Source organism: Mustela erminea, chromosome 5 (genome assembly GCF_009829155.1).
Source record: "Mustela erminea isolate mMusErm1 chromosome 5, mMusErm1.Pri, whole genome shotgun sequence".
In the NCBI taxonomy this organism is placed as follows: domain Eukaryota; kingdom Metazoa; phylum Chordata; class Mammalia; order Carnivora; family Mustelidae; genus Mustela; species Mustela erminea.
The window spans coordinates 113350784-113377483 of record NC_045618.1 but is presented as its reverse complement, the minus strand read 5'-3'; the positions used below and the strand labels follow the sequence as shown (position 1 = coordinate 113377483).

General features: G+C 33.9%; 1 protein-coding gene across 13 annotated transcripts in view; it reads right to left on the bottom strand.

Moving 5' to 3' along the window:
- Positions 1-26700, bottom strand: part of GPHN (gephyrin) — a 641293-nt gene that overhangs the window by 488954 nt on the left and 125639 nt on the right. For all 13 annotated transcript variants that reach the window (XM_032344531.1, XM_032344542.1, XM_032344543.1 and 10 more), the window contains exon 2: positions 9351-9429. In XM_032344531.1, coding sequence (XP_032200422.1) covers positions 9351-9429 — 79 coding nt within the window. The remainder of the gene's footprint in view (positions 1-9350; positions 9430-26700) is intronic.

The window sequence follows — 26700 nt, the reverse complement described above, 5'->3', positions numbered from 1 at the left end:
TCAGAAAACTATAGAATACTCATGAAAGAAATTGATGAAGACACAAAGAAATGGAAAAATGTTCCATGCTCTTGAACTGGAAGGACAAATATTGTGAAAATGTCTATGCTAACCAGAGAAATCTACACATTCAATGCCATCCCTATCAAAATATTATCAAGTTTTTTCACAGAACTAGAACAAATAATTGTACAATTTGTATGGAACCAGAAAAGATCTCAAATAGCCAAAAGAATGTTGAAAAAGAAAGCCAAAGCTGGTGGCATCAAAATTCCAGACTTCAAGCTCTATTACAAAGCTGTAATCATCAAGACAGTATGGTACTAACACAAAAACGGACCCCTAGATCAATGGAACAGAATAGAGAGCCCAGAAATGGACCCTCAACTCTATGGTGAACTAATCTTCGACAAAGCAGGAAAGAATATCCAGTGGAAAAAAGACAGTTTCTTCAATAAATCGTGTAGGGAGAATTGGACAGCCACATGCATTAGAATGAAACCAGACCACTTTCTTATTACACCATCCACAAAACTAGAGACAAAATGGATGAAGGACCTAAATGTGACAAAAGAATCCATCAAAATCCTTGAGGAGAACATGGGCAGCAACTTCTTTGACCTCTGCTGCAGCAATTTCATGTCTACAAAGGCAAGGGAAACAAAGGCAAATATGAACTATTGGAACTTCATCAAGATAAAAAGCTGTTGCACAGCAAAAGAACAGCCAACAAAATCAAAAGACAACAAACAGAATGGGAGAAGATATTTGCAAACGACGTGTCAGATAGAGGGCTTGTATCTAAGATCTATACAGAACTTAACAAACAACACCCAAAGAACAAATAATCTAATCAAGAAATAGGCAGAAGTTATGAACAGACCTTTCTCCAAAGTAGGGATCCAAATGGCCAACAGACACATGAAAAAAATGCTCAACATCACTCAGCATCAGGGAAATGCAAATCAAAACCACAATGAGATACCACCTCAACACCTGTCAGGATGGTAAAAATTAACAAGTCAGGAAATGACAGATGTTGGCGAGGATGTGGAGAAAGGGGAATGTTCTTACACTGTTGGTGGGAATGCAAATTACTGCAGCTACTCTGGAAAACAGTATGGAGGTTGCTCAAAAAAGTTGAAAATGTAACTACTCTATGACCCAGCAATTGCATTTCCAGGTATTTACACCAAAGATACAAATAGCAATCCAAAGGGGTATCTGCACCCCAGTGTTTACAGCAACAAAATCCACAATAGCCAAACTATGGAAAGAGCCCAGATGTCCAGCAACAGAATGAACATCTTCTTTACCTAAACAAGTTGTGGTATATATTTACAATGGAATATTATGCAGACATCAAAAAATGGAATATTTCCATTTGCAACACTGTGGGTGGAACTAGAGGGTATTATGCTAAGTAAAATAAGTCAATCAGAGAAAGACAATTATCACATGCTCTCAGCAATATGTGGAATTTAAGAAACAAGGCAGAGGATCACAGGGGAAGAGAGGGGAAAATGAAGCAAGATGAAACCAGAGAAGGAGATAAACCAGAAGAGATTCTTATTCTTAAAAACAAACTGAGGGTTTCTAAAGGGGATGAGGGTAGAGGTAACTTGCTGATGGACATTGGGGAGGGTATGTGTTAAAATCTGGGTATTATATAAGACAGATGAATCACAGATCTGTACCCCTGAAACAAATAATACATTATATGTAGAAAATAATACATTATAAGTAGGAAGAAAGAAAGAAAGAAAGAAAGAAAGAAAGAAAGAAAGAAAGAGAAAGAAAGGAAGGAAGGAAGGAAGAAAAAAGAGAAAGAAGGAAAGAAAGAAAAAATTACTACAAATATACTACCAAATTCCAATCAAGAGCCTTTGGGCAGGCAAGCAAACGTTCGATTTGGAAAAATTAACAACTTTTGACAATGTACATTCTTTTTTAAATTAACAACTGAAAATCAGTATACAGTAGACCTCTCTTAGTTTAACCAATCTTTTTTTCTGAGACAACCTTCTCTCTCATTTAATTAGAGTATCCTACCATTCTAGTAACAGGTATCTGTCCCATGACTAATCAACCAAGATAGACTGCTACAGTGACTGCCTGATGTCACATGACAACATTAACCAGATCAACAAAATCAGAATTCTTCCATGGAATTTTACATTTCAGAACTGGAAGTGAAGAGAGATCATGCAGTTAGAAGAAAGGAAACTAGAGTAAGTTAGAGACATCTCCCTGGTTTCATGGAGAAACTTATTCTCACTTATTCATAAGTGAGAATAAAGCCAATAAAGACCAAAAGATATGATGGCAGAGGGTGACAAACAAATGCAATTGCACAAACTCCTTAAGTCTATTATTTGGGGTTTCCATACTTGACCGGGGTTTTAAGCTCTCCTGATTCCATGATAAGTGCATAGTTACATAAGTCTATCAAGTCCAATTTTATTTTTTAAGTTAGTTTGACTCAGGTTTCTGTAAATTAGATAATCCACTAAATAAAATAATACATTACTTATTTAATTTAAAAATTCTAATACTGGGGACACCTGGGTGGTATCGTCAGTTAAGCGTCCAACTCTTGATTTCAGCTCGGGTCATGATCTCAGAGTTAGGAGATGGAGACCCACATGAGATGCCATGTTCAATGTGGCATCTGTTTGAAATTCTCTCTCACTCTCCATCTGCCCCTTCTCTTGCTCATTCTCTCACCCTCTAAAAATAAATTCTTTTTAAAAATTTCCAATACTGTATGCCTCAGATCTCCAACTCAGATATAAGAATAATACCTGTTAAACCTAATTCTGAAGAACTTAATACAAGCATCTAGTAATTTTTTTTGATTGATAAATTCTAAAATGAATAAACTCACAAAAAAATTAAACATACATTCTCAGGAATGTTTGGAATGAAAGAAATGAGGGAAAGTCTTCTAAAAGCAAAGTTAAAATCCGAAGTCTCTGGATTTGCAGTTCTGACATAGAACATAGTACTATAATATTATTCTTCAAGACTAGATTAAGCTCTATTGTCCCAATATATAACTTACAGACTAATAAATACATAATCCAAAAAAGAAACTCATTAAAAATGATAATAACTTATATTTAGAGATAAATTACAAAGATAATTTTGGTAGCTGTCTTAGATTTAGCAGAACTATTGGAAGCAGAGCAAAATGAATGATCAATAACATTTAAACAGCTGCCATTAAATGCATTATCACATCAAATGAATTTATCTTTAGAGAAACAAATGATAACAATATAAAAATTCTTGTATTTTGTTTAATAAACATTAAAGGACTCAGAGATACTGTAAAAATGAAATTTAATAAATAGACATAAAAAACATTAACTAAATTTAAGTACCTGAACATGCGGTATCAGAATATACAGCTTCACGGAAAATAACCACTTCAAAAACCACTGTTTATCCTCTGCTGACTGGCATTTTTAAGAAATTCAGTTCACCATAGCAACCTGTCTTAACACTAGCAGATAAGTACAGGCTAAATTTAGATATGATTGCTTTCCAGACAGCAATCCTGTCTTTGGTTCACATTTAATGCCATGATCCAGAGGACCAAAATATCACTCAATCAGAATGTAGTGTGAAGTCAAGTATATTCAGTGGGATAGAGCTATGTTTCAGAACCATGAAAAGAAGTTTCCACCAAAAAAGGTAAGATTTGTAAAGAAGTACATTAAAGTACATAAAACTTCCATGTTTAAGGAATTTACATTACAATCAGATATAACTATTCTATTCAATTTTATCTATGAAATCCTGTGATTAAGTTCTAATCATCAATAATATCAAAATACATTTCAACTAGCACGCTGTTATTATTATGCTGCATTTCCAATGTGGCATTACCTAACTAAAAAAGTAATTTCTTTTACACAAAAACAATTCTTTACAGATGAGGTATAACAAGAATTGTAGTAATACATGGCAAGTAATACAATTCAATATAAGGAAAATGAATTGATTAAAATGCTATTGTAACAAAATTACTATGGACAAATTTATGGTTCATAATATTCATAATAATAATGAAAGGAAATAACAGTTTTGTACAGTTTACGGCATAATATGCCAAAGTTCATAACAGACATTTTTCTGTAATCTCTAGATGACTTCCAATGAAATCATTAAAAAGACAAAATGTAAAGAAGTAAGTGAAGTTCAATTAGAAATACCAAGAACGGGGCGCCTGGGTGGCTCAGTGGCTTGGGCCTCTGCCTTCGGCTCGGGTCATGATCTCAGAATCCTGGGATCGAGTCCTGCGTCAGGCTCTCTGCTCAGAGGGGAGCGTGCTTCCTTCTCTCTCTCTCTGCCTGCCTCTCTGCCTACTTGTGATCTCTCTCTCTGTCAAATAAATACATTAAAAAAAAAAAAAGAAATACCAAGAACATATCACAGAACACCCATTAGAATGTCCTATCAACAACAACAAAAACACAAACAAACAGGAAATAATGAGAATTGGTGAGGAAGTCGAGAAATTGGAAACTTGTGCACTATTGGAGGGAATATAAAATGATGCAGTCAATATGGGGAAAAAAGTATGGCAGTTCTTCAAAAATTAAAATTGAGTTACCATATGATGTAGAAACTCTGCTCCTGTGTATACAACCAAAAGAACAGAAAGCAGAGTCTCAAAGAGATAATTGTACATTCATGTATTAGCAGTATTATTCACAATAGACAAAAGCTAGAAGCAATGCTGTGTCCACTGATGGATGAACAGATAAACAAAACGTGTTATACATATATCCAACAGAGTATTAGTGAGCCTTAAAAAAGGAATTCTTATACATGCTACAAAATGGGAGAACTTCCATGGGACTATTATGATAAGTAAAATAAACCAACCACAAAAACAAATACTGTATGATTCTACTTATGTGAAATTTCCACAGAAGTCAAAATCAGAGACACAGAAAGCATGATAGTAGTTGCCAAAGACTAGAAGATGGATGGGGAGTTACTGCACTGCAGTTCTGTAAGATGAAAAATTTCTAGGGATCGACTGCATAACAGTCTGTGCACACTTCACATTACTGAATCGTACAATTAAAATTGGTTGAGATGGTGAATTTTATGTTATTTTTATTTTATGACAATTAAAAGAAATACTGAGAAAACAGACAAGAAAAAGTATTTCTTGATCCAAACATAATTTATCTAGGAGTCAGAATTAAGATCCATTTGATCATCCTTTTTTATAAATCTTAAGAGGTTATAAATTGGTAATATATTTTCAAAATCTGGATATCACTGAAACAATTTAAAATACACTGAATAACATAAAGGGGGGGGAGAAGAATTACATATTTGCCAGGTTGTACAAAATTCTCGAAGAATATAAACTTTCCCTGTTTGACTACAAAGAAAATTACTAGTATCCTGCATTATAAATTACATTTCTAGTGTCAATAATTCTGCTATGAATTAAACTACTCTTCCTATATCTGACTTATATAACACATATCTATGATGGTCCTAAACTTTTTTTTTTAAGATTTTATTTATTTATCTGACAGAGATCACAAGTAGGCAGAAAGGCAGGCAGAGAGAGAGGAAGGGAAGCAGGCTCCCTGCTGAGCAGAAAGCCTGATGTGAGGCTCTATCCCAGGACCCTGGGATCATGACTTGAGCTGAAGGCAGAGGCTTTAACCCACTGAGCCACGCAGACGTCCTAAGGATTTCTGCAAATTAAACAAGACACACCCACCTATACCATGCATATCATCGCCATCAATACAGTGAATAGTACAAACAGGTGTTCAATTCTGTAAGCCCTTTTCATTCTTTAGTTATTTTTCCTCTTTTGATACTTAAACAGCTTTAATAATTTCTATAAATGTTTCTGAGTTCAAACAACTATTTCCGTTAAATGGTATATAAGGAAGTAGTAAGAAACCGAAAGTATAAATATGTAATATGTTTTGCTTTTCATCTTCAGCATACAGTCAATGGGGATTTAAAAGTATTTTTGAGAATTACCTCTACGAAGAACACAACTAAATATAACTTAAAGAACGTTATATACAGTAATTCATTTGCACATAAGTCAACTCTAGCATAAATAACGAGAAGCAGCATAAATGATTTTTGGAATTTAAATAGCATGCATCCCTTAACTTAAAAAAGAGAAAAAAATTTATGTTATCATGCTAGAGAATAACTTCCTATATGTATAAAAAGTATATATCACATTGGATATGTTTTTAATATGGTGAAACATCAAGCTAAATTTGACAATGCTTTTCAATTTGCCATTGAAAAACCACAAGTAAAACAAGAGATCTTACAACACAACAGAACATATTATACACACAGCAGAAGAAATCAGTCTTAAAATACTTAAAATCATAAACACAAGATGAACTTTTAAAACAGATAAAATTGTTCATTTTGAAATTTAACGCTCATGCAAATTACTAATTCAAACAAATCCTTAGACACATTCATCAGCAAGAAATGAATGTCAAAATCCTCTACTTGGTCTTACACTTAACACCTGTAGGAGTGCTACAGAAAAAATTATTCTTAAAATAACTACCAAAGAAGAGAGCTTCTCAGGTACCCCCTTTACCTCAATCTTCCCACAAGTCACATGCTGCTCTCATTATTAAAACAACTCAAAATTTAGTAGAAAGGCCAGAACGTCTTTCTTAGGGATTCACAACTTTCTCATCTTTTTCTCTCATGGCATCCGTCCTTCATGTTCTTATAACATAGGTCACTCCGTTCATTCAAACCCTGTAATTAGTTTTACCATACAATGGAAGCAAAATCTTGGGGACTGTAGTATACACAGTCTAGATAAATGAGGGCCTATCACATTATTCTATTAGCCTGACACAGATTTAAAAGTATCAATTACACTTTTTGTTCTGCCTTTTCATTCTCCTCTGAGGCAATTAACCCTTAAAACTTCATTCACTTATAGACACACACTCACACAGACACACATACCACATTTGACTTCATTTTGTTTTTTTTTTTTACTTTGCCCACATAGTATATATACTACTCGGAGTGTCAATACTGACCAGATAGCCTGGCCTCTCTTCAGCTTATTTTTCCCTTCTCTCTTTATCCTGATTCCTTTTGAATAGCCTTAGCGATTGTAATACTTAATTTTTCTTTACACATCAACTCCTTTCAGAATTAGCAGCTCAGGAATCTGGAGTATTTATCAAATGCCAGTTATTTCTTTAAGCAGCAGATTTTTTTTACTGTAAAGACATTATTATTTCTGACATATTTTCAACTCAATGTTGCAACACAAACAATTCAGCTCCATATAGACCCATGAAGAATACATGAATCAATGAACAAATAGTAAAGATTTTTGTCAGGAGTTTGGAACAGAAGAGAGGTAAATGACTTTAAGAAAAAAATCCATACCCATGAGGTATATACTAAATGAATATTGTTATAGAATAATAACTCAGAATAAAACATTTCCCTTCATAACAACAGAAAAAAATACATTAATTTCTACATTAGGCATTTCCTTCCTTTAAGAATTTTGCTAAGGAAGAAATACATTGCTAAAATATGTATTAGAGTCATTAATAGCACATTTTGACAACTCAATAAAAAAAGTTCTTTCAAAGTGGTAAAGGCAAAAACAAATTCTCACTAAATTCTTACATTCAAGACTAATGCCAAGTTAAGAGAATGATGCTAAAGTAAGATATCTGGTATTCCAAAACAGAGACTCGGAATTTTCTCCAACCCATACAGTAGTAATCTCACGGAAGTTTTCTTTCAAATGCTAAGATTAAATTTAAAATTTACTGCTAGGTTGCATAATGAATATTATTCTACATTCTCGGAAAAAGTACCAAATTCTCTCAAAACACTATAACTCATTGTTATAATCAATTATTCAAGTACAATTCTCCATAGCTTTTATATCATTAATGTCCAGATGAGCACATTTTTTCCACAAAGACTACATAATACAGATAAATAATACTGTTGGGCCAAAAATATACCTTCAAATCATACAATAATGGAATAACATATTATTCATTCAAATGGATGAAATCTTTCAAAAACAATTATACAGTTTCCTCCTATATCTATAAGAGAAACAGAATTCTTCATGCAAATAAATGTTATTTGACATTAATTTAATGGGAACATTTACATCAAGTTAAAAAACAGTTCTATTATTGATTAAATATTTATAGGACTGAAAGGACAACTGTCGATTTTCAGTAGAATAAAGATCACAGAGAAAGAATATTGACATTCCTTTAGAGTGAGGAAAAGAGAAACAGATTAATAAAAAAAATTGGGAAAACTGAGTTTACAAGTTCATTTCTAAATTCATTATATTAGAAACTTTAAGATTCAGTTATTTTCAAGATTCTGTATCTTGTGACTACATTTTTTTTAAATGACTGGGGAATTCATTAAAGAATCAATATCCTTCAGATTCAACACATCCTTGTGTTTTATTCCTTGTAAAATACTCAATAAATTACTAGTAAAATGTGTGGGAGTATACATTATATATGATGTGAAAGACTGATTTCCTGTTATATTTTACTGAATGTATTACATACCTCCTTAAGAAAGCACCTGCCAGCACTCCATTTTCTTTTTTCTGCTGCCTAAAGCTTAACTATTCTTGATTTTTTTTTTAAATCAAAGTGATATTACCATGAGGGTATGTTCATATAGAAGATAGGATGCATAATTTATAGTAAATATTAAATTATAAAAAATTAATTCATAAAATAAAAATAGAAAGTGACATTAAGAATATGAAAAATTAAGTCCTATGAAACTTTTCAAAAATTTTTGCTTATAAAACTATCTAATGTAAAATATCAAATGTATTCTAAATATTCAAGTATATTATAATTATTTTATATTTATAATTATACTTATAAATATTATAAGTTATCAAAAAGCCTAAAATTGACATGAACAAATTTAATTGAACCTTTCCCAGCAAATGAATTACTCATCACCTTCTCTACCCAGTATCTACTGCCACACTGGCAAGAAATCATCAGCCATTAGTAAAGACTCCTTGAAAGTTGATCATTAGTCATAATGCTATCTCTTTTTCTAATATCTCTTCATAATGCTATCTCTTCTTCTAATATCTCTTCTATTTCTAAAAATAAACTATTCTATACCTTCATTTCTACTGAAACTGTTGAATGTCCTTCATTATACATAACACAAATTGTTAGAAAAGAAAAACTTACTCAATGTTAAATTAGTTCTCAGTTACACATCTTTTGAGTCACACTTATCAAAACTATGCTTAGTACTGAAAACCATATACTCACAAAGAAGGATCTTGTACGAGATCTTTGAGATTTATCCCACTGCGATCTTCTGCAAGATTCCTGAAGCAACTATCACTCACTAAACATGAAAGAGAAAAAGAAAAATTAATTTTTGCTTGCATTTTATTTCAGTTACTACCAACAAAATGGAATTTTAAATTAAAACTGGATCTCTGGATAGGATTTTTCCAAAGATCAATGTTAATTTCTGGGCCTAACAGATTTAGCAACAAATATTAATATTCAATAACAAGCCAATAATCTAAGTATACCACCTTTATATAAATGCAACATATAAAAGAGTAAACACAGGGACGCCTGAGTAGCTCAGTTGGTTAAGCAGCTGCCTTCGGCTCAGGTCATGGTCCCAGCGTCCTGGGATTGAGTCCCACATCGGGCTCCTTGCTCAGCAGGGAGCCTGCTTCTCCCTCTGCCTCTGCCTGCCATTCTGTCTGCCTGTGCTCGCTCTCTCCCATCTCTCTCTCTGATAAATAAATAAAATCTTTAAAAAAATAAAAAAATAAAAGAGTAAACACATGGGTCTAAATTCTGTTTTTACTTTTATAAGATTAAACTACCAGCACATAGTGGCAAGTCATTACTAGAAACAAAAAAGGACAAGTTGACCCCCCCAAATTATTATTTTTTTAAAAGATTTTATTTATTTATTTGACAGACAGAGATCTCAAGTAGGCAGAGAGGCAGGCAGAGAGAGAGGAGGAGGCAGGCTCCCTGCTGAGCAGTGAGCCCAATGTGGGGCTCGATCCCAGGACCCTGAGACCATGACCTGAGCCAAAGGCAGAGGCTTTAACCCACTGAGCCACCCAGGTGCCCCTCAAATTATATTTTAAAAGATATTAGATAGCAATGTGACTTAATAAGAATAAACTAGGAGAAAGTGCTATCTGTTCTTAGGTAAGCTGAGCCTCCTATTGTTTTCATTTCTGGGAGAATTTGCCACTTCAAGCTATGAGTCAGAAAGAAGGACACTACTAGAGAAAAGAAAAACCAGCATAGTTCTTGATGGTTCACAGGCTGGCATGACATACTGAAATCCTATGGAACTCTAAGAAATTCTATGAAATCCTATGAAAGCCTTTTTTTTTTTTTTTTTTTTTTTTTGGTGGAACATCTGCTGAGGGCTAGAACAGCACAAAAGAGTTTGGAATGAGAAAGAAAAAATAGGCAGAGGGCAAATAATGTTTTCTATAGAGCTATGGTGATTAGAAGTCAAAGTCACACGACAACAGGCAGAGCCTACCACTTTCAGTGTATAATTTCAGGAGATCATCCCTAAAAAAAATCCGCTCTCAACCAAAAGCAAATGGAGGCAGGAGGGGTGAATAAAAGGGGGCAAAACTAAAAAGGTATAGAAAAACTTCTCACAATTTCACAGTACCTAAAAACAAAGTCACATCAGAAGTATCCGCAACACAAGTTTTACCCATAAAGACATTTAAGACCAGATGTAGACTAAGGATATCTAAAGCTTTCACTCTAACTACCTAGTTCAATTTGAAATTGAATTAAAGAGTTGGCACTTAACATTATTTATATCAATTTCTTTGATCCTACAATAAATAGTATTTGGTATATGACAAAAATTACTACAAAGTATAGAAAAGGACCCAAAATGTAACCAATAAGCAAGAGAATAATTCCATATATATATATATATATATATGTGTGTGTGTGTGTGTGTATATATACCACATACATACACATACATCCATATATGTACACACACATGTATATATATGCATAGATAGGTACTGACCCACAGATGATACAGAATCAGAAGACAAGAATTTTATGAAAATTTAAACTTTCAAAAAATTTATTTAACATAAGTTGAAGATACAGAAAAATGTTCACAGTAGATGAAAGAAAGGAAATTTCAGCAAAGAATTAAAAGCTATGAAAAATAATCAAATAGTAATTTTAGAATTGAAAAAATAGTATCTGAAATTAAGAAATCAGTGGATCAGTTTTGGAGCTGACTAAACACAAAAACACAGGATTTGTGATCTTGAAGAGATCAACAGAAAACATCCAAACTGAAGCAAAGAGGAAAAAAAAATAAGTGAAAAGAACAGAGCAAAAGAAACATGGGAATCAAACTGCTCAATGTAACTGTAGTTGAGGAGAGAATGGGGCAAAAGCAGTATTTTCAGAACACCTGAGAATATTCCAAAACTGATTCATTGAACTAATTCACTGACTCAGGGAGTATAACCAACCCCACACCAGAAAAAGTAAAATAAAACAACATGAGCGGCCAAAGCGCTGAAAATAAAAGATGGTAAGAAAATGGTAAAGATGGTAAGAAAATGGTAATAAAAAGATGGTAAGAAAATCTTAAAAACAACCAGAAAGAGAAAAAGGACACATCACTGTCAAAGGAAAAACAGTAAAACTGACAGCTGAGTATGCGACATAAACAATGGAATCCAGAAATCATGGAAAGCTTTGATTAATATGCTAAGGGAAAACTGGAAATCCTGAAGTCTAGACCTTGATAAAATATCACCCCAAATTAAATACAAAATAAAAACTTTACTTAAATGGTATTTTTGTATTTATTACTATTAATATTAAATGATGAGCTATTTTCTATTTCAATTTAACAATTTTATTCTATGTATCTTAAAGAGTCATTTCCAACCTGCATATAGAACAAGAAGAATATGACATTCACCTTATTCCTTTCAAAGATCCACTACCTAGTATTTTTTTCTCACTACCTAGTATTTAATTTGGATTTTGTATTCCCTTTTTAAATAGAGTCCCTCAAAATTAAAAAAAAAAAAATTATAAATCTGGATCTCTCTCCGAAATAAACAATAATACATATAAACAATGATGCTATAAAAACATTTGAAGTTGAAAAAATTGGATTCCTTTTTATTAATTCCCAAGAGATACGTCCCATGTTTCACTATTTTTGCAATGAATGGAATAATTTTGATTAATATATAATTTTCATTCCATATTTAGCAGGCACTCATCTCAACCTGTTGATTTAAGACAAATTTCCTGCTTTTTATAATTTTAATACAAATTCTCTTTATTACACCACTTTCTGAGTCAGGCCAAAAAGAAAAAACTAAAATGTTGGCACACTGTAAGAAAAGTTGGTTTCCTGCTGAGCTTAACTAAAACTGAAGCTGTAATATATCATAAAATTTGTTCTCAAAAGTTTCTTGCCCACTTTGGCAAATATGAGATCTTAGTTATAAACTTCAAGAGCCTCAAAGTTTTGCAGGCTTAATTAAAATGGAATAAACCTTTGTTCCTTTAAAGGCTTGCTAGTCAGCTATCTGTGAAATGAGTTTTGCCAAAGAAGGCACTTTTCTAAAATTCATGTTCTATCCAACTTCTAAGTTAAAAACAAAGCAAGAAATTGAAATAGTCTCAACAAAAATTCTAAAACTTTAGCTAATAATATATGTTACAGTTAAAGCTTTTTTTCCAACACAAAGAAGTTTTCATTTTGAATTATAAATAAGAATATGGCAATTTTTAATAAGTAAACATAATCTTTTTTTGTATGTAAACATATTAAAATCAATCCGTTTGGGTCACGATATTTTACTGTTTTTTACACCACCACCACCACCCCAAGTGTATGATGACTACAGGAACTACGATGTTCTTCACTCCACTAATAAAAAGTTGTAAACATGTCGTCACAAAAATCAAACAAAATGGGAGAAAGTACAATGGAAATAGAAATTACAATAGAAATTATGGTATTAACATGAAAATTATAAATCTTTACTTCAGTCTATTTTATATTGATATAATTAAGTTGAAAGAACACAGAGGAAAATTATAAATATTAGTAAGCTGAACTCTTTACCAGAGCTCCTATACAACCAAATGCATTTTTTCCTGTAAATATTCATCATTTGGATCTATAACCAAAACAATAATTGAAACTCATTATATGTTAAGCATCTTTATTTATTTTCTCACTTAATCTTATCATCCAATGATGATAGGATAGGTTTATCCTTATCCTATCCCAATCATTATCCAATGATAAGTCTATCTGTGTCACCATTTTACAGATAAAGATTCTAAAGCATGGGGAGATTAACATCTTTCTATGGATCATATAGCTAATAAAAAGCAATACTGGGAAAATCTAGAAGCTGTAACTCCAGGGGTTGTACTCTTAACCACTATACTATATAGACCATAGTTCTTGGCAATCACTCATATATTCTGAATTCTCCTACATTTCCATAACTTCAAATCACATAAAAGTTATACAATTAAAATTCATTAAAACAGTAAAATCCAACTCAAAACATTATTAAAGAATTACAGTTTTTAAAGTGGAATTAAACACTGAAGATCTTCTAGTTAAGTGGTTAGTTATATTTCAGAGCAATGACATTCCTTTCCCCCTTTCACCTAAAGAGTTGTTTTTATTCATTTATATATTAGATTGCTTTAAAACTATATTTGCAAAAATTTACCAAAGAAATTCTTACAGAAGCTGAAACACACAGACATTCACACACCTCAGAACAGTATTAATTCCACTCATCATTAAGTTATAGACAAGAATCCCATTTCACCTATGGTCAGCATCTGAACTCATTATATACTTACAAATATTTGTAAAATGGGTTCATAAAGGGTTCTTAGCTAATCATAAACACCTTTTTTCGGTATATATTCGTCCTTTTTTCTGATCCTCAATCAAAGTAATTGCTGACATTCATTATGTGCTAACAATTTATGTTCATTGTCCCACTTACATGCATTATGTATAATCAATATGATTTTTATTAAATTCTTTATACTGTATATTCTAAGTCCTACTATTATGGATTATTCAATCTGATTATTTGGAAAATAAAGTACGAAAGAACCAGCCATCTCTTTCATTTAGGATGACATTTACATTCTTTTTAAAGATTTTATTTATTTGACAAGAGAGATCACAAGTAGACAGAGAGGCAGTGGGGGTGGGGGGGAAGAGGCAGAGAGAGAGGGGGAAGCAGGCTCCATGCTAAGCAGACAGCCCAACATGGGGCTTGATCCCAAGAACCTGAGATCACGACCTGAGCCGAAGACAGAGGCTTAACCCAGTGAGCCCCCTTTGTGCCCCAGGATGACATTTATATTCTATCTTGCTCTGGTCAGGAAGGATTTTCCTGTAACAAAAGAATTGCTAGCCTCAAAAATTCATGTTTAAAATATACCAGGGTAGGAATTTAGTATTTAACTGATTCTATTATCCATATTTATGAACATGAGAATAAGGCACCATTTGAAAATTGCCAGGATGACAATAAAAATAGATCCAATTTAAAATTCATTCATCCAGTAGTTTCAAAACATCCAGTGAAATAAAATCCCCAAAAAATGATCCTGTGAAATCAATAGATAATTAAAATAAAATATGTTTATATAATCTAGACATTCCAATTATTTTGTTTAATTAGACTTAACAATAAAACATCACAGAAAAAGAGAAAACTACTAATATAAGTGTTTCAAAAAATACATACTTGAATATCAAAAGGTTAAGACATACTTCTTAGAAACATTACAAATTTCTCTTAAAAATCTCCCCTTCTAGGGACACCTGGGTGGCTCAGTTGGTTGGACGACTGCCTTCGGCTCAGGTCATGATCCCAAAGTCCCGAGATTGAGTCCTGCATTGGGCTCCCAGCTCCACGGGGAGTCTGCTTCTCTCTCTGATCTTCTCCTCACTCATGCTCTCTCTCACTGTCTCTCTCTCAAATAAATAAATAAAATCTTTAAAAAAAAAAAAATCTCCTCTTCTATGATCACATTGTGAGAGTTAAATGTTTAATGGAAAAATGTTAATATGCCATGATTTTAAAATATCACCAAAATAAACCGAGCATGTTACTCGTTTTATTCTAAACATATATAACTTAATAGCTGACATAAAAATTAGACTGATTCTATAATTCTTAGTCACATTTTTAAGATAAATCTCTGTATTTTCTTTTCTGTTATTTAGATAAAATTCACATAACACAAATTCACCATTTTTTATCTGTATCAAAATTAGTCATTTCAAAGTGTACAGATCATTAACATTCGGTACATTCACAATGTTGTATGATCACTACCTTTAATTCTACGACATTTTCATCATCCCAAGAGAAAACCTGCTATTCATTAAACCGCAAGTCCCCATCTCCCCCTTCCCCTAATCCCTGGCAACCATGAATCTGTTTTCTATCTCTGTGGATTACTTAACCAGGATATTTCATACAAATGCAAGTATACAATATGTAATTTTTTGTGTTTGAATGCTTTCACTTTGCATAATATTTTCAAGTATCGTCCATGTTGTAGCATATATCAGTATTTCATTCCTCAGATGGCCGAAAAATATTCCGTTGTATGTAAGTCTGACTTTTGTCTATCCATTCACCCTTTGTTGGCCTTTTGGGTTGTTTCCATCTTTTGGCTATTGCAAATACTGCTGAACGAGCATGTGTGTACAAGTATTAGTTTGAGTACTTGTTTTCAATTCTTTGTGGGTATATAACAAGAAATAGAGATTGCTGGATCATATGGTAATTCCATGTTTAATTTTTGAGGAACTGAAAAATTGTTTTCCAAAGCAGCTACACTATTTAACATTCCACCAGTAATACAAGAAAGTTCCATTTGCCAAATCCACAGTCATTACTTTCTTTTTAACTCATAACAGTGGGGTGCAAAGTATTATCTCATTGTGGCTTTGAATACATTTTCCTAATGATAAATGGTGTCAAACATCTTTCTGTATGCTGTTGGCCATTTGTGTATTTTCTTTGGAGAAATGTCTATTCACGCCTTTTGCACACTTTTTTTTTTTTAAGGATTTTATTTATTTATTTGACAGAGAGAGAAATCACAAGCAGGCAGAGAGGCAGGCAGAGAGAGAGGAGGAAGCAGGCTCCCCGCTGAGCAGAGAACCCGATGCAGGACTCGATCCCAGGACCCTGGGATCATGACCTGAGCTGAAGGCAGCGGCTCAACCCACTGAGATTGGGTTATTGATGTTTCCATTATTGAGTTATAAGCCATATTTACATATTCCAGCTACCAGACCCTTATCAGACATATGATTTGCAAGTATTTTATTCCATTCTGTGAGTTGTCATTGTGTCATCTTGATGGTGTCTGTTAATGTACTAAGTTTTTAATTTTGATAAATTTTAATTTTTCTATTCTTTCTTTTGGTGTCACAGCTAAGAAATCATTACTAAATCCAAGGCCAGCAGAAATTTCCCCTATGCATTCTGGTAAGAATTTTATAGTTATAACATTTTAGATCCTTCATCGACTCTGAGATAATGTTTGAACATGCTGTGAGGGTAAAAGTCTGACCAAATTCTTCTACATGTATTTATTAAGTTGCTACAGCACCATTTGTGAAGAGGCATTCTTTCCCTACTAAATGATGCTGGCACTCTTCTGAAAAATCAATTACCTATAACACATATGGGCTTATTTCTAGACTCAATTCTATTCCATTGATCTATATGCTTGCTCTTATGCTAATTATCACACTGTTTTAATTACTGTTACTTTGTAGAAAGTTACTAAATGGGGAACTGTGAGTCTCCCAACTTTTTCTTTCTTAAGGTATTTTTCGCTACTCAGCATTCCTTGAAATTCTATATGACTACTAGGATTCTGATCCATATTTTATACAAAATTTTGGTCCCCATTTTAAGCAGACACATTTTATTTTCATTTTGTAAAATATTTTATTATTTATTTGTTAGAAAGAGAGAGAGCCACAGGGACAGGAAAAAGCACACACCCTGCACCCCACTTGAGCAAGGAGCCTGATGTGGGACTTGATCCCAGGATCATAATTTGAGCTGAAGGCAGATGCTTAACTGACTGAGACACCCAGGCATGCCTAAGCAGATTTATTTTTAAATAATTTTAGCATAATCAATTATCTGTCATCAGGTCCTACTTTATATTTTCTTTCAAGCCTAATGCCTACAATTTTCAACCTGCTAAAAGAAAAGTTCCCAGAATTCCTCTGGGGGAAAAAAAGTAAATTAAGCACAAAGAACTATTACTGAGCAAACTGAATGAGGTAAATGAACAACAAATAAAGGTAAAGAGTAGTGTTTGAAATTTGCAAATTTTCTTAACATGTTCAACCCAAAATTGAAAGCCAAAATAATGCATATTTACAAAACATACTATTTTAACACATTCATTTCACAATTATCAGCGTTGCTTTAATTTTAAATAATTTCAAGTTTTGGAACTTCATGTCAAAAAGTAACATATTTCCATTCTGGAAAAAAAATTAAAACAAGAGAAAAAATCTCCTTTCCCAATAAATTTACAACAGATATATGTTCTGAGTTCAAAGTACAGATTTAACATCACTTTTTTAATCTGATGCAAGTGCAAAGAAAATTTTTATATTTCAAAATCCATGTAACTCTGCAACTGAGGATCTTCCAGCTAGTCTTTATTGGAAGTGATTATTCTGCAAATAATAACATACTAAAAAGCAAAAACAAAAACAAAAACAAAAAAAACCCCAAAACCTAACAGAATTTTAAAAACATATTCAAAATAATTAATATGCTCAATTAAAATTATACACTCATGAATTCATTATTTACCAATAGCCACCTGTGTGAAAGACATTTTAAAAAGATTAACTACTCATGTAAATCAACATAAACAGATGAACATTTTCAATAGATATTAATAATAGGGAAGAGTGACTATAAACTCCAATTATCCCCCATTTCTTTATTCAAACTGGTAAATATGTATTACAATATTGCACTCAATTATTTGGAAGTAATAAATTTAAAAATCATGGAAATCTGTTGTCTTTTTTATTATAGTAGTACATTCATAATATCCTCAATTTTACCTCTTGGCCTGCAAAACCTAGAATATTTACTATTTGGCCTTTTGTGGAAAAACATTAGTGACCCCTGGAATACAACAAAGAATTACCATGCAATACAGAGAGCTAGTGGATGTTGTAATTCCTTGTATGTGAATTTGTGTAACATATGCCCATGACTTTATATAGATGGTGCTAAATGACCGATGCACTTCAATATTCCCTTATATCTCTGGACAAAGTTCATATCACAATTCAAGTTATTGGAAAAACTTCCAAATAGCCTCATCCCTGTTCCCAGGTTCTCCTACCAATTTAAGAAAATGAAAAATCAGTGAAGATTCAATGTGAAGCTAGAACTGCCATGCCAACCGAGCGGTACCATTGAAGTCAAATTTCAAGAAGCAAAGAAAAGCCTAACTGAGAACTTGGCTTCTACCTCAACTGGGCAGAAAAGATGTCTGGATGAGCCAATAAGATTCACAGATCATCCCATAATATCCAAAATGTCCAGGTTTCAGTCAAAAATCAATTGTCATAACAAAAAAGATGATCCCAAACTAAATGTAAAAGACAACTGACTGGTGCCAAGACCAAAATGGCAGAGATGTTAGAATTATCTGACAAAATTTTTTAAAACCAGAGAAAAATAAACTAGAAAACAAAACAAAACAAAGGCTCAAGTAACCATAGGACAGTAACAAAAACCCTGACTTTCTCATCAACTGAGTGTCAAAGGGGAAGAAAGTGCAGGCCTGAAAAGGAATTTGAAAAAAGTGTTCGAAAACATCCCAAATTTTGCAAAAGAAAACAAAGATACAGATTCATGGAACTGAGAAAAACTACAACAGGACAGACTTAATAAAATTTATACCAAAAGAAATCAAATTCAAACTTCTAAAAACTAAAGAAAAAGAAAAAATCTTGGGAACAGTAAGAGAGAAACTACACATTACTAACAGGAGAAAAACAATTCAAATGACAGCAATTTCTCATCAAAAACCAGCTAGGACAGAAAGATCACTTTTTCAAATGATCAAATAAAAGAACTGTGAACTCATATGTTATGACCAGGGAAATATACTTCAGAGATGGAGATATTATGACACTGTCAAGTAAAAGAATATTAAGAAAATCTGTCACCAGAACACCTACCTAAAAAGGGCCCGGTCTGAGGAAAGAACAATTAAATCACGAACCACTAACAAGACCACCAAAGGAAAGAGAAAGAAGACAAAAAATCACCAATATCAGAAATGCAACAGTAGCTATGTATCACTACAGACTATAAAATTCAAAACAGTAATAAAAGAGTATTACAAAAACCTCTAAAGGAATTGAGTTTGGAAACAAAAGAAATGGCTCAATTCCTCAAAAAACACAGACTACCACAGTTGACCCAATATGAAAAAGATAATATGACTAGCCCTACAACTATTAGGAAATTAAATTTGTAACTTCAAAACTGCCCAAAAAAGAAATCAGCAGCCTCGGATGTATCACTAGAAAACAAAACCAAAAATCTAAAGAAGAATGAATACCAATTCACACCATATTACTCAAAAAGTAAGAAAAGGAAATACTTCCAAATTGATTTTATGAACCTACTACTACCTTGATGTAGGAACCAGATAAAGATAGCACCAAACATCAAAACAACAAAAAAGTCCTACAAACAAGTATTTCATATGTAAATATAGACTCAAAAGATCCTTATCAATATGTTGGCAAATAGAATTCACCAACATAAAAAAAAATTCTACTTCATGACTGAAAGGTGCTCATTCCAGACATGCAAGGGTGAATCAGTATTTGAAAAACTACCAGTGTAATCCCCACAAGTTTAGGTTTGAAAAGCAGAGGGTCCAAACTTCATGAGTGCTAACAACCAAACAAGTCTTAAAGCCTAGAACAATAAAAATCCGCAAACTCCACTCTGAGAGGCCATAGAAAGGCATAGGAAGCTGAGCACCTGCCCTTAAAGAGAGAGCACGCAAACAGCCTATGAAGATACAGGTTAAAACAGCAGATTCAAAGGTGCCTCAAGCTTATAGAAAGGAGAATTAGTAATTTCAGAGTAGGCTGAGGAACTTCTGTAAGAACTAAGTAGCTGGCATGTACCATTTCATACCTGGCTTCCTATCAAACACACACAGCCACCTGCAGAAACCAACCAATGAGATCTAAGTTGCTTACACCATGCCCCACCGAACCCCCATACCCCCCCCCCCAGCAGCCAGAATACCCTGAGTCCCAGTGGGCAGAATCTCTACCCCAGAAGACCTAAACAAAACATGCCAGCCATGTGTCTCCTGACTTCTCATGGAACACATGTGCACACTGTTAAAACTGAACGCCACCCCCAAAAAAGGGGCTTTACTGAGCCAATCTGGTCTCCACGTATCTAATTATTCCTATAGAGAAGGATGGGTCCCCTCAGCTTACAGTAACAGAACCCCACTCAAGCTCTGTGGCACCTACCACAGGACAGGGCTACACATCATCTTGTCCATGCCCACCAATTATTTTATTTTTTTAAGATTTTACTTTTTTAACTGACAGAGAGATAGAGAGAAAGCACAAGTAGACAGAGTGGCAGGCAGAGGTGGAGAGAAGCAGGCTCTCCAATAAGATGCCAATGCGGGGCTTGATCCCAGGAACTGGGAACCATGAACCATGCCAAAGGCATCTATGGGACCAACTGAGCTACCCACGTGCCCCCAACACACTATTTTAAAGAACATGAGAGTGCATAACTTTCCTAGAACACCTACACAGACAAACAGTTAGATAAAATGAGGAGACAGAGGAATATATCCCAAATGAAAGAACGGGACCACTCTACTACAAGAAATGTAAAAGAAACAGCTTTAAGTAATGTCTGGTAGAGAATTTAAAGTAATGATCAGGGGCGCCTGGGTGGCTCAGTGGGTTAGAGCCTCTGCCTTTGGCTCATGTCACGATCTCAGGGTCCTGAGATCAAGCCCCACATTGGGCTCTCTGATCAGCAGGGAGCCTGCTTCCTCCTCTCTCTCTGCCTGCTTCTCTGTAATCTCCATCTGTCAAATAAATAAATAAAATCTTAAAAAAAATAATGATCATAAAGTTATTCACTGGATTTGAGAGAAGAGTGGTGTACATCAGTGAGGTCCTTAACAAAGATAAAAAGGAACCAATCAGATACAGAACACAATAAAGGAAACTAAGAATACACTGAATGGAAAAAATAGCAGGCTGGAAGAAGCAGAAGAATGAATTAAGGAACTAGAAGACAGAGTATTAGAAAATAATTAAGCTGACCAAGTGAGGGAGAAAAATAAACAAGACAGAATAGGCTTAGGGAACTCAGTAACTCCATCAAATGTACTAACATTCACTTTACAGGGATCCCAGAAGAAGAAGAGAGAAAAGGGGGCAGAACATTTACTTGAAAAGAATGACAGCTGAACTTCCCTAATCTGGAGAAGGAAACAGATATCCAAATGCAAGAAGCCCAGAGATCCCCCCGCAAAATCAACCCAAGGAGGTCCACACCAAGACACACAGTAATCAGAATGGTAAAAGTAGTGCTAAAGAAAGAATTTTTACATCAGTAAGACAAAAGACAGTTACATGTAAGGGAAACCCCATAAGGCTAACAGCAGACTTTTTTTTATTATTAAATTTACTTTTTTTTTTAAATAAACATATAATGTATTTTTATCCCCAGGGGTACAGGTCTGTGAATCGCCAGGTTTATACATTTCACAGCACTCATCATAGCACATACCCTCCCCAATGTCCATATTCCCACCACCCTCTCCCATCCCCCTTCCCCCAGCAACCCTTAGTCTGTTTTTTGAGATTGAGTCTTTTATGGTTTGTCTCCCTCCCAATCCCACCTTCTTTCATTTTTTCTTTTCCTACCCCCCAACACCCCCACATTGCATCTCCACTTCCTCATATCAGGGAGATCATATGATAGTTGTTTTTCTCCGACTGACTTATTTCGCTAAGCATAATACCCTCTAGTTCCATCCACGTCGTCGCAAATGGCAAGATTTCATTTCTTTTGATGGCTGCATGTATTCCATTGTGTATATATACACCAAATCTTCTTTATCCATTCATCTGATGATGGACATCTAGGTTCTTTCCATAGTTTGGCTATTGTGGACATTGCTGCTATAAACATTCGGGTGCACATGCCCCTTTGGAGCACCACGTTTTTATCCTTAGGATATATACCCAGCAGTGCAATTGCTGGGTCATACAGTACCTCTATTTTCAGTTTTTTGAGGAACCTCCACACTGTTTTCCAGAGTGGTTGCCGCAGCTTGCATTCCCACCAACAGTGTAGGAGAATTCCCCCTCTCTCCGCATCCTCACCAGCATCTGTCATTTCTTGACTTGTTAATTTTAGCCATTCTGACTGGTGTGAGGTGGTATCTCATTGTGGTTTTGATTTGTATTTCCCTGATGCCAGGTGATGTGGACCATTTTTTCATGTGTCTGTTGGCCATCTGGATGTCTTCTTTGCAGAAATGTCTGTTCATGTCCTCTGCCCATTTCTTGATTGGATTATTTGTTCTTTGAGTGTTGAGTTTATTAAGCTCTTTATAGATTTTGGTTACTAGCCCTTTATCTTATATGGCATTTGCAAAGATCTTCTCCCATTCTGTCAGTTGTCTTTTGGTTTTGTTAACTGTTTCCTTTGCTGTGCAAAAGGTTTTGATCTTGATGAAATCCCAATAGTTCATTTTTACCCTTACTTCTGTTGTCTTTGGCAATGTTCCTAGAAGTTGCTGCGGTTGAGGTCGAAGAGGTTGCTGCCTGTGTTCTCCTCAAGGATTTTGATGGATTCCTTTCTCACATTGAGGTCCTTCATCCATTTTGAGTCTATTTTCATGTGTGGTGTAAGGAAATACTCCAATTTCATTTTTCTACATGTGGCTGTACAATTTTCCCAGCACCATTTGTTGAAGACGCTGTCTTTTTACCATTGGACATTCCATCCTGCTTTGCTGAAGATTAGTTGACCACAGAGTTGAGGGTCTATTTCTGGGCTCTCTATTCTGTTCCATTGATCTGTGTGTCTGTTTTTGTGCCAGTACCATATTGTCTTGATGATGAGAGCTTTATAATAGAGCTTGAAGTCGGAATTGTGATGCCACCAACTTTGTCTTTCTTTTTCAATATTAATTTGGCTATTTGAGGTCTTTTCTGGTTCCATATAAATTTTAAGATTGTTTGTTCTATTTCTTTGAAAAAAATGTATGGGATTTTGATAGGAATTGCATTAAATGTGTAGATTGCTTTAGGTAGCATAGACATTTTCACCGTATTTGTTCTTCCAATCCATGAGGACAGAACGTTTTTCCATTTCTTTGTGTCTTCCTCAGTTTCTCTCATGAGTACTTTATAGTTTTCTGAGTATAGATTCTTTGCCTCTTTGGTTAGGTTTATTCCTAGGTATCTTATAGTTTTGGGTGCAATTGTAAATGGGACTGACACCTTAATTTCTCTTTCTTCTGTCTTGTTATTAGTGTAAAGAAATGTAACTGATTTCTGTGCATTGACTTTATATCCTGACACTTTACTGAATTCCTGTACAAGTTCTAGCAGTTTTGGAGTGGAGCCTTTTGGGTTTTCCACATATAGTATCATATCATCTGCAAAGAATGATAGTTTGACTTCTTCTTTGCCAATTTGGATTCCTTTAATTTCTTTTTGTTGTCTGATTGCTGAGGCTAGGACTTCTAGTACTATGTTGAACAGCAGTGGTGATAACGGACATCCTTGCCGTGTTCCTAACCTTAACGGAAAAGCTTTCAGTTTTTCTCCATTGAGAATGATATTTGCAGTGGGTTTTTCATAGATGGCTTTGATAATATTGAAGTATGTGCCCTCGATCCCTACACTCTGAAGGGTTTTAATCAGGAAGGGATGCTGCACTTTGTCAAATGCTTTTTCAGCATCTATTGAGAGTATCATATGGTTCTTGTTCTTTCTTTTATTAATGTATTGTATCACACTGATTGATTTGCAGATGTTGGACCAACCATGTAGCCCTGGAATAAATCCCACTTGGTCGTGGTGAATAATCCTTTTAATGTACTGTTGGATCCTATTGGCCAGTATTTTGGTGAGAATTTTCGCATCTGTGTTCATCAAGGATATTGGTCTGTAATTCTCTTTTTTGATGGGAACCTTGTCTGGTTTTGGGATCAAGGTGATGCTGGCCTCATAAAATGAGTTTGGAAGTTTTCCTTCCATTTCTATTTTTTGGAACAGTTTCAGGAGAATAGGAATTAGTTCTTCTTTAAATGTTTGGTAGAATTCCCCTGCGAAGCCATCTGGCCCTGGGCTTTTGTTTGTTTGGAGATTTTTGATGACTGCATCAATCTCCTTACTGGTTATGGGTCTGTTCAGGCTTTCTATTTCTTCCTGGTTCAGTTGTGGTAGTTTATATGTCTCTAGAAATGTATCCATTTCTTCCAGATTGTCGAATTTGTTGGCATAGAGTTGCTCACAGTATGTTCTCGTAATTGTTTGTTTTTCTTTGGTGTTCGTTGTGATCTCTCCTCTTTCATTCATGATTTTATTTATTTGGGTCCTTTCTCTTTTCTTTTTGATAAGTCTGGCCAGGGGTTTCTCAATCTTATTAATTCTTTCAAAGAACCAGCTCCTAGTTTCATTGATTTGTCCTATTGTTTTTTTAGTTTCTATTTCATTGATTTCTGCTCTGATCTTCCCAAAATATGTAAAAAAGTTTTGTCAACATCAAAAAACCAAGTAATTCAATTTAAAAAAATGGACAGAAGGCTTGAGCAGTCACTTTTCCAACGAAGACATCCAGATGGTCAAGAGACATATGAAAAGATGCTGGGCATCACTCATCGTCAGGACAATGTAATTTAGAATGATATGTCATCTCTACTTGACACAACGGCTAAAATAAAAAACACAAGAAACAAGTGTTGAAGATGATGTTTAAAAAAAAAGAAGAAGAAGAAGGAACCCTGTTGCACTGTTGGTGAGAATGCAAACTGGTACAGTCACTGTGGAAATTAGTAGGGGGTTCCTCAAAAAGTTACAAACATAACTACCCTATGATCCAGCAATCACACTACTAGGTATTTACCCCCCAAATACAAAAACACTAATTCAAATCAATACCTGCACCCCTATGTTTATAGCTGCATTATTTATAATAGCCAAATTATGGAAGCAAACCAACTGTATATCAATAAATGAATGAATAAAGTAGATATGGGACAGACACAAAGACAGACATACACACACACAGTGAAATATTATTCAACAATAAGAAAAAGTGAGTCTTGCCATTTTCAACATAATGGATGGAGCTAGAGAATATAATGCTAAGTGAAATAAATCAGTCAGAGAAAGACAAATACCATACGATTTCCCTTATATGTTTAAGAAACAAAACAAATGAGCAAAGGCAAAAAGAGAGAGAGAAATCAAAAAACTGACTGTTAGCTATAGAGATCAAATTGATGGTTACCAGAGGGGAGATGGATAGGGGGATGGGTGAAATATATGATGGGGATTTAGGAGTGCACTTATGATGAGCTGTTTGATGTATGGAATTGCTGAATCACTATATTGCACACCTGAAACTAATATAACACTGTATGTTAACTATATTGGAATAAAAATAAAAATAATAAAGAAGTACCAATCTGGAAAGAGATTGAGATGTTATTTTTATTTACTATAGGCAGTTAAGAAACCCAGATAAATGAAATGAGACAAGTATCTTTTAGGTTACAATTATTATTATGATTCATTTCAACTGTCATTTCTATTTACTTTTTCATAAATCTAGTCTTTAAGTATCATTTTCTTCATTTAATGCTTGCTTCCAAAATATTTTTATGAACTTCCTTAATATTCAAAAATTTCCAAGGAACAAATTAAGAATTCGGTATCAACTTCATCAGGTACAGATATAATACTAGATAGAGGTATAGAAGAGAGACCATGAGTTACTTTTCTTTTAATCTTACAATAAGGAAAAGATAAATAAAGAAAGACTTTCAAAAATGAAATAAGTAAACTAAACATTCACACGGCTTACTGAAATTTTTAAATTAGCATTTTAAATATGTAATTATAAAAATGTTCACTTAAGAATTAATCACTTATTTTAGGATATTATTAGACATTCAAAAATTTGAAAAACTTATAAAAACCTCAGATTTGGTTATTTAGTAAGTGAATTTCAATTTATGTGATCTTATCTGTCTTTTCCTCACATAGTGTGATAAAGAACAGATTCTGAGGTTAAAGTGGATTTGATCCTAGGCATCCATTTAAGGGACATTAAATTCCTTGAACATTTCAGGCTTAAAATGAAGCTAGTAAAAGCACTTTTTTCAGAACTGTGGCATTAAATAAGTCAATACCTCTAAAATAAACAGAATAACGCCTATAAATGGATGCAGTATTATTTCTATTACT